The 16,125-nt window shown below is 39.7% G+C and overlaps 1 protein-coding gene across 2 annotated transcripts in view; it reads left to right on the top strand.

Annotated features, from left to right (window-relative positions):
• Nucleotides 1-16,125, top strand: part of OSBPL10 (oxysterol binding protein like 10) — a 185,308-nt gene that overhangs the window by 101,558 nt on the left and 67,625 nt on the right. For both annotated transcript variants that reach the window (XM_073333363.2, XM_073333364.2), the window contains 2 exons: nucleotides 1,190-1,400; nucleotides 13,297-13,448. In XM_073333363.2, coding sequence (XP_073189464.1) covers nucleotides 1,190-1,400; nucleotides 13,297-13,448 — 363 coding nt within the window. The remainder of the gene's footprint in view (nucleotides 1-1,189; nucleotides 1,401-13,296; nucleotides 13,449-16,125) is intronic.

Raw genomic sequence — 16,125 nt, forward strand, 5'->3', positions numbered from 1 at the left:
AAAGACTGTGTAGGTGGCAGCATAACAAATAAATAAATCCTTCTGCAAACACTTGTAAGGAATTGATGGCACTAGCAGAATGACATGGTCTTCAAACCATCCCTCTGAGTTCAGGGATAACATCTCTCTCTTTAGTCATAACTTGGTGAGGTCTGAGAGCGTCACAAAAGTAAAATATCCTGAGCCAAATTCAGCCCTGGCATGGGTGGGTTCGGCTTCCAGTTATTTCAGTGGCATTTGCATCTGCATGTGCCAGTGTTCCATTTAGTCTTTTCTCTTTGGAAAGGCAGGTGAAAGAAAAGTGACCTAGTGTAATTGTGTGCTGTACCCCCTACCACCTAGAAGCTCTGGGACTCAACTGTATTAGGGATTTGAACACCCTCTTTCCTCTCTCAGCAGTAAGGAGGGTTTCTGAAAGTTGCTTTACTCTTTTTGGTACTATCCAATATGTGTAGTACTGTACTTCACACTATTTTCTCATCTACTGCCTTTTATGTAAGTATGCCATGCATGCCATTTTATTTTTCTCTATCTAGATAGACCATATCTAAGCGCAGCTGAACTGTATCTCCCTAAAATGTGCGGTTTCAGATACTATAGTAATAGGTGCCTCATAAATACATATAATAATAATATGGTATCTGGGTCCAAATCACCTTCGGTTTTGCAAAAAACAAATTTTCACTGATTATTTTTTTGAGAAATAAAAATAACCCTCACTTTGTCCATGACACAAATGGAAGAGGACAGGAGATTCTGCTTATGTTCGTCTGGATTTTCAGATCATATCCTGGGGAGAGGAATTATAAGCTTGAATTAATAAAGGAAAAGGAGATAGGACTGGATCTTTTTCATATAGTGAAAAGCATAAAGCATGATTCATTCCTGAAATCTAGGATGCCAACTTTTTTTTAAGAAGTTTTGCCCTAACATACTGAACGGTTTGTTTTTGAGTGGCATTAGTTTTTTTAAAATTAGGAATCTAAAATTCTCTTTCTTTCAGTGTGCCTATGTTCTTCACACGGATATTTTTATGCATGTCTGTTTTCTACTGATTAACTGAACGTTAACTGAACTGAACGTTAACATTCAACTATAGTAAGGTTTAAATACAGTTTGACATGTCAATTTGTAAGGTGCAAATGAAGGCTTTTCGTATGACCACATGGCTTTTTTTTAACCCTTACAGATCATGAGCCAAGTGGAGGGACAACAGAAGAATCTTGTGCAAGCCATTGAATCCCTTCCAGGTTCTGGACCTCTTTCTGCCTTGGATCAGGACTTGCTGCTTTTAAAAGCTACCTCTGCTGCCACCCTAAGCTGCCTTGGAGAATGCCTGAATTTATTACAGCATAGTATGCATCAGGCAGGCCAACACAATAACAGGACATTGCCTTCAGGTGAGCACAAGCTGTCTTCTTCCTGGTCTTTGTATTTTTTATTATTTTATTTTTTTTAAATTATGATCCCCAGAGAGGCAGGATGGACTTTTCCTTAAAGAAATGACACAGGATCAACACTAAATAAGCTTCCTTGGACCGAGATATCAACATTTTCCTTCTGACCCACAAATATTGTAGAAACCATCAACATCAGAAAACAAGAGCAAAAGAGCCGTTAAGTGTCTTCTGCATAAATAGGTTTTGGAAACAGCAAATAAGAAAAAATTAAATAAGTTCAAAGAAAAGTAATTTTGTTTTTTAAAAAGCAGATTTTTTTTTAATAAATTGAAATTTAACACAATGTGCTTTAATAACAAATTCTATCTCTTTTTTTTTTTCTAAATAGAAATCTCTAGGGAGGATAGGATATCCCTATATATTGAGTCAGTGCTTGTGGTTTTCTCTAAGTTTGGAAAGAGAAAGCAATAGTGTCTTCCTATTTACCTTTGGCATATGGTTACATAGTTACAAAGTAGGACCCTGAGCCTGGCACCTATGTAGACCCTCGTCTTAATTAGCCCGATTCTAGATCTCTGTAAACTGCTTCAAAATAAAGGTCTAACATGTCACAGTATAGTCAGCAGGAGAGTTCACACACAGATTTCACTGTTAGACCCGATTGTAGGATCAGGACTTGTTATAAGACCAGATGTAAACCAATGATTCTTCACATTTGGATGGCTTGACAACAACTTTGCCATCTCTACCTAATTTACTTAAAAACCTTTCAAGAACCACCATCCCTCACTACTCGGGGGGAAAAACGTCCTTTCTAATTAGTAGGGTCGGTGTTTTCTGGAAATTGCTGATATTGATGCATTATTTTCTGAAATTACCTTTCATTTCTGGAATCGCCGATTTCTTCTGATTTTTCCACCTTGTGCTTCAGCTGTTCAAGCCATTTACTACCAATGCCTAAAATGGTTAACCCTGAGGATAGTTAAAGAATTCGGCAAAGATGTGCTCCATGTGGATGAAGGGAAGTTATTTCGTACAATTTGCAGCCAAGTTCTTGATCGTGTTAAAAAGGATCACATACTCAACCACATTAAAGGTCCATGTCATATTGCAGCCATGGAAAAAAGAAAGCAAAGGCTAGAGAGCAGCAATGAGACAGCAACAAAGCAACAGTGCACAATTACTGGTGTGCTTGCACAACAAAATGAAAATCAGAAATACAGGGAAAAGATAGTACAAGACTGGGTGGAAGCCTGTTGCAACGCAAACATCACGCTAGAAAAAACAGACAAAATGTGAGAATTCCTAAACGAGCATTTCTGAAATGGAGTCTGTATCCTGCAAGCAAGTACACTGAGACAAGTCAATCTTCCCTGTGTCTTTGAACTAAACAAGCAGCAACTGGTCACTGAATTGAAGGGTCAGCACGTAGCTGTAATTGTGGATGAATATACAGACAGTGTAAACTGGTATGTTGCAAATATTCTAATACAGCTGATGCAGGTTTCAGCAGATTGCCCAGCTGCTGCTAAATTTGTAGAAAAAGTGGAATTAATCTGCAGTTGCACAAGCTGTTATAAAGACCGTTATATAACATGACATTGACTTTTCAAATGTAGTAGTTTATAATGCAAAATAAATGTGAAAGTCATTTAAAGACAGTTTGAGTGACATTTTAACCAGCTGCATTCATGTGACCTGCTGGGCATACTAGGTGAGCGCTGGCTCTGTTTGTTTACAGAAGTGGACTGTCTGTGTGCTCTAATAAAAAAGCTGATATGCAAACCGCACTTAGAGTCTACCTTATTGACCATGGAGTTGAAAGCCCAACACTACCGCCGCAACTGGTTGTAACAAGATGGAATACTTTGATTTAAAGCCGTAGACAATCTCTGCCATCATGTGGAGTATTACAAAGGGTTCATTGGTCAGGAAATCAAAGTGGAGGACTACTGCTGTTTTAGAGGAGCTAAGTGTTTATTGTAGTGTATCATTGTGTGGCACATTCAATTTTTATCCAAGCAGAAGCAACTCCACTTGTTTGGACACTGCTTAAGTTTGAATCGTGGTCAACATTACCAACGGAAGTGTACAAAATTGCATTTGATTTCATAGAATCATAGAATATCAGGGTTGGAAGGGACCACAGGAGTTCATCTAGTCCAGCCCCCTGCTCAAAGCAGGACCAATCCCCAATTTTTGCCCCAGTTCCCTAAATGGCCCCCTCAAGGATTGAACTCACAACGCTAGGTTTAGCAGGCCAATGCTCAAACCACTAAGCTATCCTGGAAATACTGCAGTACACAGAACAGAATGTGCTAGAGAAGACAATCTCAAGTATCAAGTTTTTCAAAGCTGTGCAGAGGTACTTAATTAAATACAGAGAAACAGCCAGCATATAGATTTTTTTCACAATGTGAGAATCATTAATCCCAAGCAAATTCGTGTACTGTCCCACAACATAGGTGACTATGAACTGAGTATTCTGCTGCTGAATTCTGTACTTGAGGGTGAGTGGGAAGTTTACTTGAACATTGTAAATAAACTTCCTAGTACCCAATGACATTTCTCTCTCCAGTTTTTGGAGAAGCATGGACAAATGTTTGCCAAGATTTAGCCAGATTGCTTGTGTTGTTTTGGTGATCCTGTGAAATTCAGTTGATGCTGAATGCAGTTTCTTCAAACTTGGACAAGTGCTAGCCCTGCAACATTACTGTATGTCATTGGAAAATATGAAGCTGTATGCCTAAATGAGTTTTAATGTGTCCTAAGTGCGTGTCAATGAATATTTGTATGCTGATATAGGAGATATGTAAATATTTGCAATAAAACATTAGTTTTCTTTTAGCAGAAATGTAATTATTCCATAGTTCCCGGTGCTGTTAGATCGTTGCATAAAACAGTAATCCAACTTTTATTTTAAATGTATAGTCTTGCATGGCAAGAATTTTGTTTTGTGGTTATAATGATGATCAGTTAATACGTTTATGTTCTAAAAATGACAATTTCGGTTTAAAAAATTGTCTGTAAACACTAATGTAGGCTACTGCATTTTTGTGCAGTAAAGGATTACATATTGCTCATGTTTGTCAATACGTGTATCTTTTGTATTAATATAATGCATATCTGAAATTTCTGAAATATAAAGCTTTGAAGATCTGAAATTACTCTGTTTTCATTGCCGGAAAACACTGGCCCTACTAATTAGCTTAACCGTCAGGTAAGACCCAACCACAAAGCTGCAGAGACAACTGGGTGGGAAAATCTGGACACTCCTTTTTCTGAAAACAGAAAAAATAGACCTGGAGAAGGATGGCAGAAGGGCTAGATGATGAGCTGAGGAGTGGAAAGATGGCATGAAAAAAGCAATTTTTTTTTGGAGTTATGCAGAACATAAAACAGTTACGTGGGTACTTGGCATAAAGTGCCATCTGCATCATAATACTGTATTGGGGCCCTGTCTTAATTCAGACTTCTAAAGAGAATCCAGGGATAACTACACATCTTAAATAATCCACATAGGCATACGAAACACAGGAACTAAAGGACCCTTCTTATCTTCCATGTTCCACTCACCTCATAAGAGATGCAAACAAAATACAGTATTTAAAAAGTAAATTGAAGGAGCATTCCTCTTTGACTGAGAAGAGGTCTTTAAATTCTTGGCTTTGTTTTAGCTTTCTTCATGGAACCGGGGGGTAGGAAACAAAGACGATACAAAAATCCTTCTGAGAAGGAGGGGACTACTTCCTATTTCTATATCTCTGGACACGCTTCTTTAGATCCATGTGAAACAAGTAAACTGGCTGAGATAGGGGAGCTGGACAAATACAAATGTTGGTCCTCTAGCCTAACAATAAGCTTTTCCCTCTTGGCATTGATAAGGTTTCTAATTCCCGTGGATAGAACCAGTATTTCCAAAGGTTTCATAGAAAGGAAAGCTAAAAATTCCCTTAGAAGTTCACAATCTCTTTGCATTGGCCTGAAGGCAGGCATGGCATCTGCTCTTACTGTTAGAGTTTGAATACACACACAGTTAAACTAGGAAAAAGAAAATCAAGAGGAACAGAGAGGCTAAAAAGCTTATAAAATATTTAGTCTGCTCTCTCCTGTTAAAAAGATGTACTTTGCAACATGAGATTTTTCTTCCAGGGTCCAGTTATGCAACACAATTGCCTGAAGGAACCTGTGGCTAAAAGCCATGATTACTGGTTTCTCCTCTCGATTTAATTTTATTCAGGCCTTCTTTGATAGGATTGTCATTTCTAGGGGGAGTCATTAGAGTAAGCTGTTCCGGATTCATCAGACCTGAATAAACTCATACCTAATGACTCTAAGTAATGCTCTAGCCAATTCCAATTGAGAGATTTTAATTCTACAGCGTTTAGACAGTTTTTGGTTACTGCAGATGCAGGAGATTCTTTCTTCAACGAAATGGATGACCCATGTTGTCATCTCCTAATATTAGGAGGTCAAAATAATTATTCTTGTTAGCTCAACCACCATTATCCTGTTGGAGGATGGCTGAAACATTTCTTCAGTTCTTGCATCATATCTGGAAAGAAATGGGCACTGGAAATAATTTAGAAAGATGACTTTGAGATTCTAGAAATTCTCTTTCTTCTCTTCCTACTTCATTTGCAGTATGTTGGAGAAAATACATAAATGTTCAAAGCAATTAATGCATCAAGCCCCAGCTATGTGAAAGGCCTAATTTTGGCCTGTGAACTGCTGAGACACTTGTGCTCTTCTGGGATAAAATCACAAAATCTGGGATAAAGTGCACAAAAGCAGAAGACAAAGCATTCTCAATCAAGGGATCTGATGTGATTGAGAACAAGTAGCTGAACTGTAAAATATTAATTTTTATTCAATTTTATGGAAAAATAGTAATTTCCATGATCAGTATATGCCATATTTTCAGCACTAAGTGCCCAAAGTGGGAACAGAGGGGCTATACCATTGGGCAGCAATAACATGTCTTATGGCTAGTAGTACAGATGATGGTTTTTTTTTATTTGGGAGGTGTGGACTAGGACTGCCAACTTTCCAGTTGCAGAAAACCAAACACATCTGCCTCACCCCCTGCCCCACCCCTTTTCAGAGGCCCCACCCACTCTATCCCCCCTCCCTCCATCGCTTGCTCTCCCCCACCCTCACTCAATTTCACTGGGCTGAGCAGGGGGCTGGAGTGCAGGTGTGGGTGAGGGCTCCAAGATGGGGCCAGAAATGAGGGGTTTGGAGTGTGGGAGGGGGCTCCGAGCTGGGGGAGGGGCTCTGGGCTGGGTGTGTGGGCTTTGGAATGGGGCTAGAAATTAGTGGTTCATGGTGTGGGGAGGGCTCTGGGCTGGGGCAGGGAATTGGGGTGTGTGTGTGTGTGTGGGGGGGTGATGGCTCCAGCTGGGGATGTGGGGTTCGGAGTGTGGGATCTTGGAGGGTGTTTGGGTGTGGGAGGGGGCTCAGGGCTGGGACGGGGTTGAGGTGTGTGTGGCGGGGTGAGGGGTGCAGGCTCTGGGAGTGAGTTAGGGTATGGGAGGGGGTTCTAACCTGGGGCAAGGGATGGGGTGCAGGAGGGGGTTTGGGGTGCAGGCTCTGGGCGGTGCTTACCTCAGGTGGCTCCTGGAAGCAGCCGGCATTTTCCTCCAGCTCCTACATGGAAGCATAGCCAGGTGGCTTCGCGTGCTGCCCCTGTCCGCAGGCACCACCCTTGCAGCTCTCATTGGCTGTGGTTCCTGGCCAATGGGAACTGTGGAGCCAGCGCTCGGGATGGGGGCAGTGCATGAAGCGCCCGTGGCCGCGCATCCCTTTAGGAGCTGAAGGGAAAAGCTGGATGCTTCTGGGAGCCGCACGGAGCCAATGCAGGCACAGAGCCTGCCTTAGCCCCACTGCACCACTGACCGGACCTTTAATGGCCCGGTCAGCAGCGCTGACTGTAGCTGCCAGGATCCCTTTTTGATGGGGTGTTCCGGTCAAAAACTGGATGCCTGGCAACCATAGTGTGGACATTATCTGTATCAAGTAGAGAGGAGATGTGTTGTCGTATCCTCTAATTGTAAATATAACTGTTAAAGTAACTAAAACAAATGTTTAAAGAATTAACTTTGAAATTATCTGATTTATTATGATTTCTAATGAGCTCTGAATATTCTTGGTCCTTAAGTGGCCTCATAAGGCTTTGCTTACTTCTGGGAAGCAGGATGCGATATTACTTAGGTGGCAGCGCTCACTAAAGAAAACCAGCTCCATTTACCATGTGCAGCACAGGGCTAGGGGGACTTCACTGCTCCAAAGTAAGATCTGGCAGATTAAAGAAGAATGTTGCTGGGGCTCTGAAGTGTGTCACGAGAGAATTTCTAGTAGAAGCCATAGATATTTTTAAAATCTGTTATGAAAACTAGCTTCTCATGACATTTAGTACAATTTTTTTAACTTTCTAAGCTATTATGACTAATCACTGCTGTTTACTTTTAAGGGGTGTGCCAAAGATATTTCATTACTGCCTTTTCTGGGATGCTGCATGTCCAGCTGTTCTGTTAAGTAGTTAGACTCCAAGCTGATGAATACAGCAAATTGATATTTCTTGTCTGAAGAGACGATAGGAAAGAAGATGTGCTTTTCCCTTTTGGTCCTTGGCTCTTGGCATGCTGATATTGCTAGTTGGATCAGAACTTAGTTGTGTAACAGCAACTTTAAAAACATTGATTAAGCTGACTGTGATGGGTTCCCCCCCCTTCGGGGTGCCACTTGGAACTTGGGTACCTCTGAGCCTGCCTGACCCACCAGCCTGGGCTCCATTTACTCTGTATTGCTGAGGCAAGCCAGCCAAGCCCTCCCTCAGGCCTCAGACTGCACTTTACCAGCACACGTACAGGTAGCGACACAGCTAGCTGCAGCTATACACACACATACTGAGATCAGCTCTGTATGGGAAGGCTCAGCTAAGGAGTTGCCCAGTCCTCAAGAGCACATGGCCCCCTAGAGGGTAAACCCAAAATTGTACCATCTTGCACTGCATCGAGAACTGTACAGTGTAAGCTCATGAAATTCGCCCCCTTCCTCAGTGTGGAGAAGGGACGTACACAGCTTTCTGCCCCAAGTTATGATTTCCACACACACTGGTTTTAGACAAAACCAAACCAAGTTTATTAACTACAAAAGACAGATTAAGTGATTATAAGGGATAGCAAATAGATCAAAACAGATGATCTAGCAAATAAAACTAACATGCAATCTAAGCTTAATATACTAAAGAAACTGGTTATAAGTAGCAATTTCTCACTCTAAATGCTGTTTTAGGCAGATTGCAGAGATTCTTGAAGGCAAGCTGCACTTGCTTGCATCTTAAAACTCCAGATATTACTTTTGCAGGCTAGACACCCTCTAGCCTGGGCTCAACCCTTCTCCCCTAGTCCAGTCTTTTTGTTCTCAAGTATTTCCAGCAGTCGTCTTTCTTGGGCGGGAAGTCAATGAAGAATCAACCTTGATGATGTCACTCCCCTGCCTTTAACAGTTTTTGCATATGGCAGGAATCCTTTGTCTCCCATGTGATTCCCAACCTCAGTCAGTGGAAAAATACTAATATTATCATGGAGTCCATAACTCAGAGGCTGTTTGCGGCGTCCCCAGGAAGGCTTCCTGGTGGGAGATTAGCATCTTCAAAGACCTATTGTTCTCCCTAATGGCCCTTCCCAGCGAGCCATCTAGACTGACTGAATGCTGTCTAGTGGGCATTCCCAAGGTGTACTCATTTGTAATAGAAATATTGTCTTTGCATTTAACTTTAGATATAAAAATGATACATGCATACAAATAGGATGGTCATACTCAGTAAGTCGTAACTTTTTCAATGATATCTCACATGTCTTATCTTGCATAAAATACATCATAGTTATGCCATATTCACATCATATAACAACAATTTCTATGAAGAATATGGGGGCGTAGTGCCACACTGACAAGGGCTGTTCTTCTGTCTGTGATGGTCATGGTTGCCCTTGGGACAGATGGGGAAAACACACTTGCATAGTTCCCATAGTTTTTATTTCAGTAAAAGAATTTAAGACCTTGGAAGGAAAAAGGGGAGCAGATGGTGAGTTCTGGCCTGACACCATGTGTCTTTATATTGAAGCAAAAAAGATGTAGTTAAAAATAAAGTAGATTTTATGTATTAAAAATAAAATACCCATAAAATATTTTTGTCCATTTGTACAGACAACTAGTTCTGCAGTTCTGATCCAAACTGCACAAGTGCAGTATCATTCAGATGACACTTTTTTCTCTCATGTTCACTTACTATTAAAAAAAAAAAAAGTCTGTAGTTTGTAAATACAATGGTCAACAGGACTGCAGTATGCAAATAAGAGAGGGGAGAGTGGATAGACTAGGGGGTTGATTGGCTGATTTACTTTCTCTTCTATTGCACACCTCCCCTTCCCCGGTCCCATTTAGAAAAGGATCAGACAGTTCTGCTATATTCTTTATTATTTGTTGTTACCCAATAATGAGCTATTCATATGGGAAGGAGAGAGGGACAACACATATATATATTATTAGTCACCTATTAAAAATAGAGACATGCACACGTGGCACATCAATTACACAAAACTGGTCTTGTGTGGCTAGCCAAAATATATAATTATTTTGAGTTCATTTTAACTTCATGTTTATTTTAGAACAAAATTTCAAGTCTTCCTCACACAGACTTTGTCAAATCTTAGCCAAATTGTTCATGTTCATGGCCTTTTTGCTCTGAGAGCTATACTATTCTTTTGGGAGATGATTAAAAGAAGAGGCTCATTGCTACAGTCACATTAATTCCCTCAAGAGGACTTTAACTTTTTAGTTGAACTTTTTTCATTCAATTTTATCCTTTAACTCTGAAGACATGCATCTCCCACAGAACTCTGTGGATGTCCCAGGCAGGTCTCCAGGGCCCTTCAGTGTTGTTCTTTTAGTCTGTCAGAGCGCACTTTGGAGCAGTGGGATTGTCCCTTGCTTTGTCTCCACATCACTTAAAATGTAAGCAAAAATAGGACCAGGATCACAAACTGAACTCAGATCTCCAGCAGCATCTGAATCTATCCTGAGCTGTCAAGTATTGCTTAGGATAGCTGCACAAAAAAGGCTCTGCCTACTTACTGACATTGTTGCATTTCTATAACTTAAGTTTTTTTCATGAGGATAGGTTACTGGCCTGTCGCTCAACCCCCAAACTGGAGAACCAATGGACTGTTTCTTGTCTGGTTCCCATCCTACAAGGAGTGAAAACTCCCACCAGCAGAACTCGTAAGGTCTTTGGACTTCATAAGCCTGCCCACCCTATCAAAGTGCAGTCCCCAGGAAAGATCCAACAATACAGCAATAGCAATAAAGAACACTACTCTTGCCCCGGGCCAATGGAAATGTTGTCTTATTGTGTGCATTTAGAATAAAACACAAGCTTTTTACATTTATATCTAAAGATCTTTGAAAATAAATTCATGCTTAATTTGCCTATTGAGGCCTCAGTTTCTGGCTTTCTTCTGCAATGGATGACATCACAGACTCCTAATGTGAGCAAGGAGACTTATATAGCTTTGTGATGTCACTGAAATGTTGCTGGGGAAACATGGAAACTTCATGGCCTCATTGGGCAAGTAAGTGCAAGAGAAATTGTTTTTTAATGTTTTATATTGAACCATACTGTTCAATTTACCTTTTGGTAATTTTGTTTTTAAATCTAGGTATATATTCCAATACTGATTTGGAATCTTAAACTGGATGGAACACTTCTTCACTGACAAATTTTTAAAATATATGAAACCCCCACATCCCCAAAGCAAAAGAGAATAGCCCTTAGTTTTGAATATATTATATGTACTAAGGACTATATTCCTCATTAAAATAACTTTCACTGTCATACTGTGATGATTGTAAGTATGTGTAGTCAAGAGAAAAACAGAACTAAGGGCTTGCTCAGAATAAACCATTGTGTAATTAGGTTGGGGAGTGGAGATAACCTGCTAGGTTGTTCTGGTAGCTTCAAATCAACCTCAAAATTGATTTCTGTATTTACACAGCTTTTAAGATTTTTTTTCAAAAAGATTCCTAGGAACTGGAGTGTTAGATCCCATCTCAGTGACCATTCATGCTGAATTAAAAAGTAGTGGGATACCATTTTTACGTAAAGCAATTCCCAGGGATGGGTGAGAAGGGTAATTAATCATTTTAAAAGTTCTGCTCTCTATATTATTTTTAAGTCCACATTCCTTCTTATCTTTAGAACAGATGACAGCTTCTTTTTGGTTAAACACACACAGTTTATTCTTCCTACTTGTTAAATTTAATAATTTAAAACACATTAGAAATATTCTAGTTACAAAATGCATTGTAAATATGTAATTACAATATAATAGGTTAAATTAACAGTAGCATAGGAATTACCTAATCGAACAATAATCATAATCTGATATTTATTTTATCGCTTGTATTATGGTAGTGTTTGGAGCTCACAAACACATGCACAAAAAAGTCCGTCTCAAAGAGCTTGTAATCATCCCCTTCCTGTACTAACCCCTTCCCATCTCCGCATGCCCTTCATGCAATTAGTCATTTTGTGGTCTGTATCTAGATATTTTCTGCTGTTATTGGTAATTCTAATAACTAAAACTAAATGCAGCGATTGAGGCCTAGCGAGCTTTTTTTAGTGCTGATGTATTTTTTGGAGTGGACAGCAATGTAACCCATCACACAAACTGGAGAGTAAACTGGTACAAAGATTGTCCATTAGGCTTTTGCTACTCTCCAGGAACCTGTTATCCCTGAAGGTTCGCCCGAGCCAGAGTTCAAATATGCCCAGGGGGCAGGAATGTACTGATGGAGGCTTATGGTTCAGGCTCATCTTTAGTTTACAACTTTCTAGTGTGAACACAGGTCTTGATAGAGGTGCTAAAGTGGTTTCCTAACCAATGCAGAAAGACCTCTAACAAAACAGAGGAGAAACAAAATGACATGTAGTGGGCTAAAATAGAGGCTTCAGACAGAAGTAGGGTGATCAGATGTCCCGATTTTATAGAGACAGTCCCGATATTTGGGGCTTTTTCATATATAGGCTCCTATTACCCTCCACCCCTGTCCAGATTTTTTCACACTTACTATCTGGTCAGCCTAGACAGGAGGAGTGGGGAAAAAAGTCATGGATGCTGTCTGAACTCGTCTTTGGGTTGGGACTTTATTCAGAAGATGAATAATCAAGCATTCCCTTTATTGTGATACTGACTCATATTTCTAGTATGAGGAGAAAATCTACATATTTATTTCAGGGCCATTATAAGATTTTTAAATAATATTGGCACGGACAACTATTGACAGTTTTTGATTTTTATTAGGAAAGTTGTACTAAATTGCACATTATCTTCATGTATAACGTGTGACCTTAACTGAAATATATTTGATAATTCGAGCATGAAATATAATTTGGACCTTTGCTACAGAGTTCTGTAATGTTTGTGTAGTTGTGATGATTAAGTAAAATGTAAGCTGCAATGTCACAGTTAGTGGGAAGAGGAGAAAACAAAATGAGCTTCAAAGTATTTGCTGAAGGTAAAAATCAAAATACCATGAATTTCCTGTTATTATATTAATTATGCCATATTGATTCCTGGCTTGAATAGCTTTTGTAATTTTCTTGGTAAATGTTAGCTATCCACCTCAAAACGGGAATTTATTGCAGATAAATTGTTGCTAAATGCAGGATATAAGCATCTTTTAGTTACCGTGGCAAAGGTGTGTGTGCATAGAGGGGTGGGGGAGATGACTATGACTACAAGTAGCAATTCATATATAGAATTTAGGACACTGAGATTAAAATCCTGTCTAGAAGATGAGTCTTGTGGCTAACTCTAGTTTTCTGTTTCAGAAAACATCCTGGGATGGCCTGGGCCAAAGTCACATTCCACAGAACTGAAAAACAGTGCTCTCAGCTCTTTATCATCTGCTAGTGCCAATATAACGTGGGCGATAGTACCAACTGCAACTCAAGATGGGCAAACACTACCACCAAATACTGAGGTAAACACAGTAGACCTGTGTATATTGTTTTCTTTTTCATTTAGGTTAGAAAGCCCTACCATGCTTGTAGCTTGCCCATTCTTGCCAAATTGTGTTTGACAGGTATTTATTCATATTAAACTGCTCCTTTTCACTTTTAAAATATTTTTTATTTTAAATGGCTTAATTAGTAAGTAAAGTTAAACAGCGAAGATGGATGGTGGAGTATGGTGAAAAATGCAGTATAAAAACCTAGACCGATATATTTATGTATGGCACTTACTGTGTGTTTTACTGCGTGTGTGGGATTACTGCAGATAAATTTACGAATTGATGTACTACATGTGCTTTTGTTCAGCCTGAAGCTGTTTTGATCTTCAATGGAAGAATTATGAGGAGTCCATTCTAGTGGTGCCCATTGTGACCTGATTTGAGTAGTTGCTGCATATATTGTAATGTTTCATGGAATAGGGACTCCTTACTTCACACTAACACAGCACACTGCAACAGTTCTTGAGATGTCTGCATCAATGATTTGTAGATTTGAAACTATCTAATACTGGTCTCTCTGAATTGGCAGGACACTGTATAAAAGTTGTCAAGATATTAGGAGATTGTCAGTGTGCACTATTAGGTAGGCATTGCTATAAAACAGTGTACCATGGTAGCAATTGGCAGATTGTCTAATAGCAGCATTTAATACCCATGGCTGCTGTAGACATGCTGGTTCGCATGGCGAACACTTTAAGGCAAGTGATAGACTCACTTGTAAACTTATTTCTAACTCTAATGTGGTTTTGATATATTTATGTGGATGTAAAGAGCTGCTCACCTTTGTGTGGGGAATCCAACTTAATTCCAGTTGAAAATTATCCTCCAGATAAAGGGACCAATCCTACTAGATGAAGTTGAGGGAACTCTGCACCTGCTAGGATTGGGTCCAAAGACATCTTCAGGAGTGCTTGATCTCTGTTAGAAGATATCAGTTTATTGATGGAGCATTTGCTTGCCAGCTGTGTCCTAGGACTTGTATAAAAATGTGTTTCTCTTTTAGAGTAAGTTCCTTGCAAAGTACTTGACAGAGGGATTTTTTATACCCATAATGATGTACCTAACAAAGACACTTGTTACACCCGAAGCACACATTATATAGCTCATTTTCTGATGCATTGTCCTCAGTGTATTCCTGTAAAATACATTTCCAAAAGTAAAGGCTAAAATACTAGTAAAATCCGAACTTCTCTGCTGGACAATCAGTTCACCATCACACCCCAAGATACTGGGGTTGTTCTTATCTGCAGCATGCATGTTCCATCATCCTTCATTTCTGCCTATCTGCTCTATTGTTTAAGAACCAGAAGTGCTGGAAATTACAAGACTATTGCTTGCGTGAAGCACTAGGGCAGTGTGATGTATTACAATAATTTTATATATTGTGATATATGTGAATGCATTAGTCATAAGAACACACTTTATAGATGATTGTGGTACGTTTTCAATTCCAAAAGCAAATCAGACAAGCTACGGTAAGTCAAGGGATGGTGAAGTACATATGTCTGCCTATCCAGACAGCTACAAGGTCTAACTGTTGGCTTTGCAGACTTGACAGTTTCTTTAAATATATTTCTCCTATCTCAGTCCAGACACTGAATAACATTAGCAGATGGAGACAGGAAGCTTTTCAATTTTGCAGTTGTTGTTCCAGCTATAAAAGCAAGAGCCAGATTGACATTCCACTTGCTTTCTGTCTTTAGCAGATAGAAACTAAACTAAATTCTGGTTTCATTTGAGCATATGAACAGACATTCTGTTTTGGGCCCTAGGTTTTGTTTGATATCTCCAGTTGCTGTTTGACCTTGTGGTTCTCCAAATGCAAATGATTGTCCTGATTCACTGAAGAGTTCTGTGATTTTTTTGTGTGTGTGTGACTTTTTTCCTGTCTGTGTAGTTGGAAAAGATTGTGAGCAAAATGTACCCCAAGTGACACACTTGCATCTTCCTGCACCAACTTAGCTACTGTGTCCCTGTGGGATTCTCTTAAAGGAGAGCACATAGGGAAGTTCTTTTAGGGGGCAGCTCTGATCTCTGCAAGGGGCTCTATTTGAGTGTCCTTGGGGGATGCACCCAAACAGTTAGTTGCCCCCACCAGCCCTCCCCAGAAGCACTGTCTTCTTCAAGGACAGAACAGCTGAGTGCTGCAGGACCCCTGGCAGAGTGGAGGTTTTGGGTATTTTGTGTGCCTGCCTCACTCCATACTGTGGGCATACTTCACAAGCTAATAATCTGCTAGTATTGGAACTGATTAAACTTGACAGTATATTTTCCTTTAATGAAATACGCAGTGGTCTCTGACTTACCCATTAGTTAATCAATATTTTCAGCATTTGCCTACCATCCTGAATTTAGCATAATTTAAAATGGCATTGGCTAAACCTGAATTGCTAGTTTACTATAGAGTTTCTCTCTGCCTTTTTTTTTTTTTAAATAGGAGGGTAAGAGAAGGATTGGAAGAGGATTATGTAATTCAAATTTTATCCAGCAGTGCGGTCAATGGACCTAGATGAGCATATGATGTAAATTCACTTTAGTTAGAAATTGCATAATTTATTTTTCAGATAAGTACATGACAATTCTCTTAAGTGAAGTATTCTTTTTTAAAAAGAGGGAAAAAATGTATTGCCATGAGTATTCCTTGCTC

The sequence above is a fragment of the Lepidochelys kempii genome, chromosome 2 (genome assembly GCF_965140285.1).
Source record: "Lepidochelys kempii isolate rLepKem1 chromosome 2, rLepKem1.hap1, whole genome shotgun sequence".
NCBI classification, from domain to species: domain Eukaryota; kingdom Metazoa; phylum Chordata; order Testudines; family Cheloniidae; genus Lepidochelys; species Lepidochelys kempii.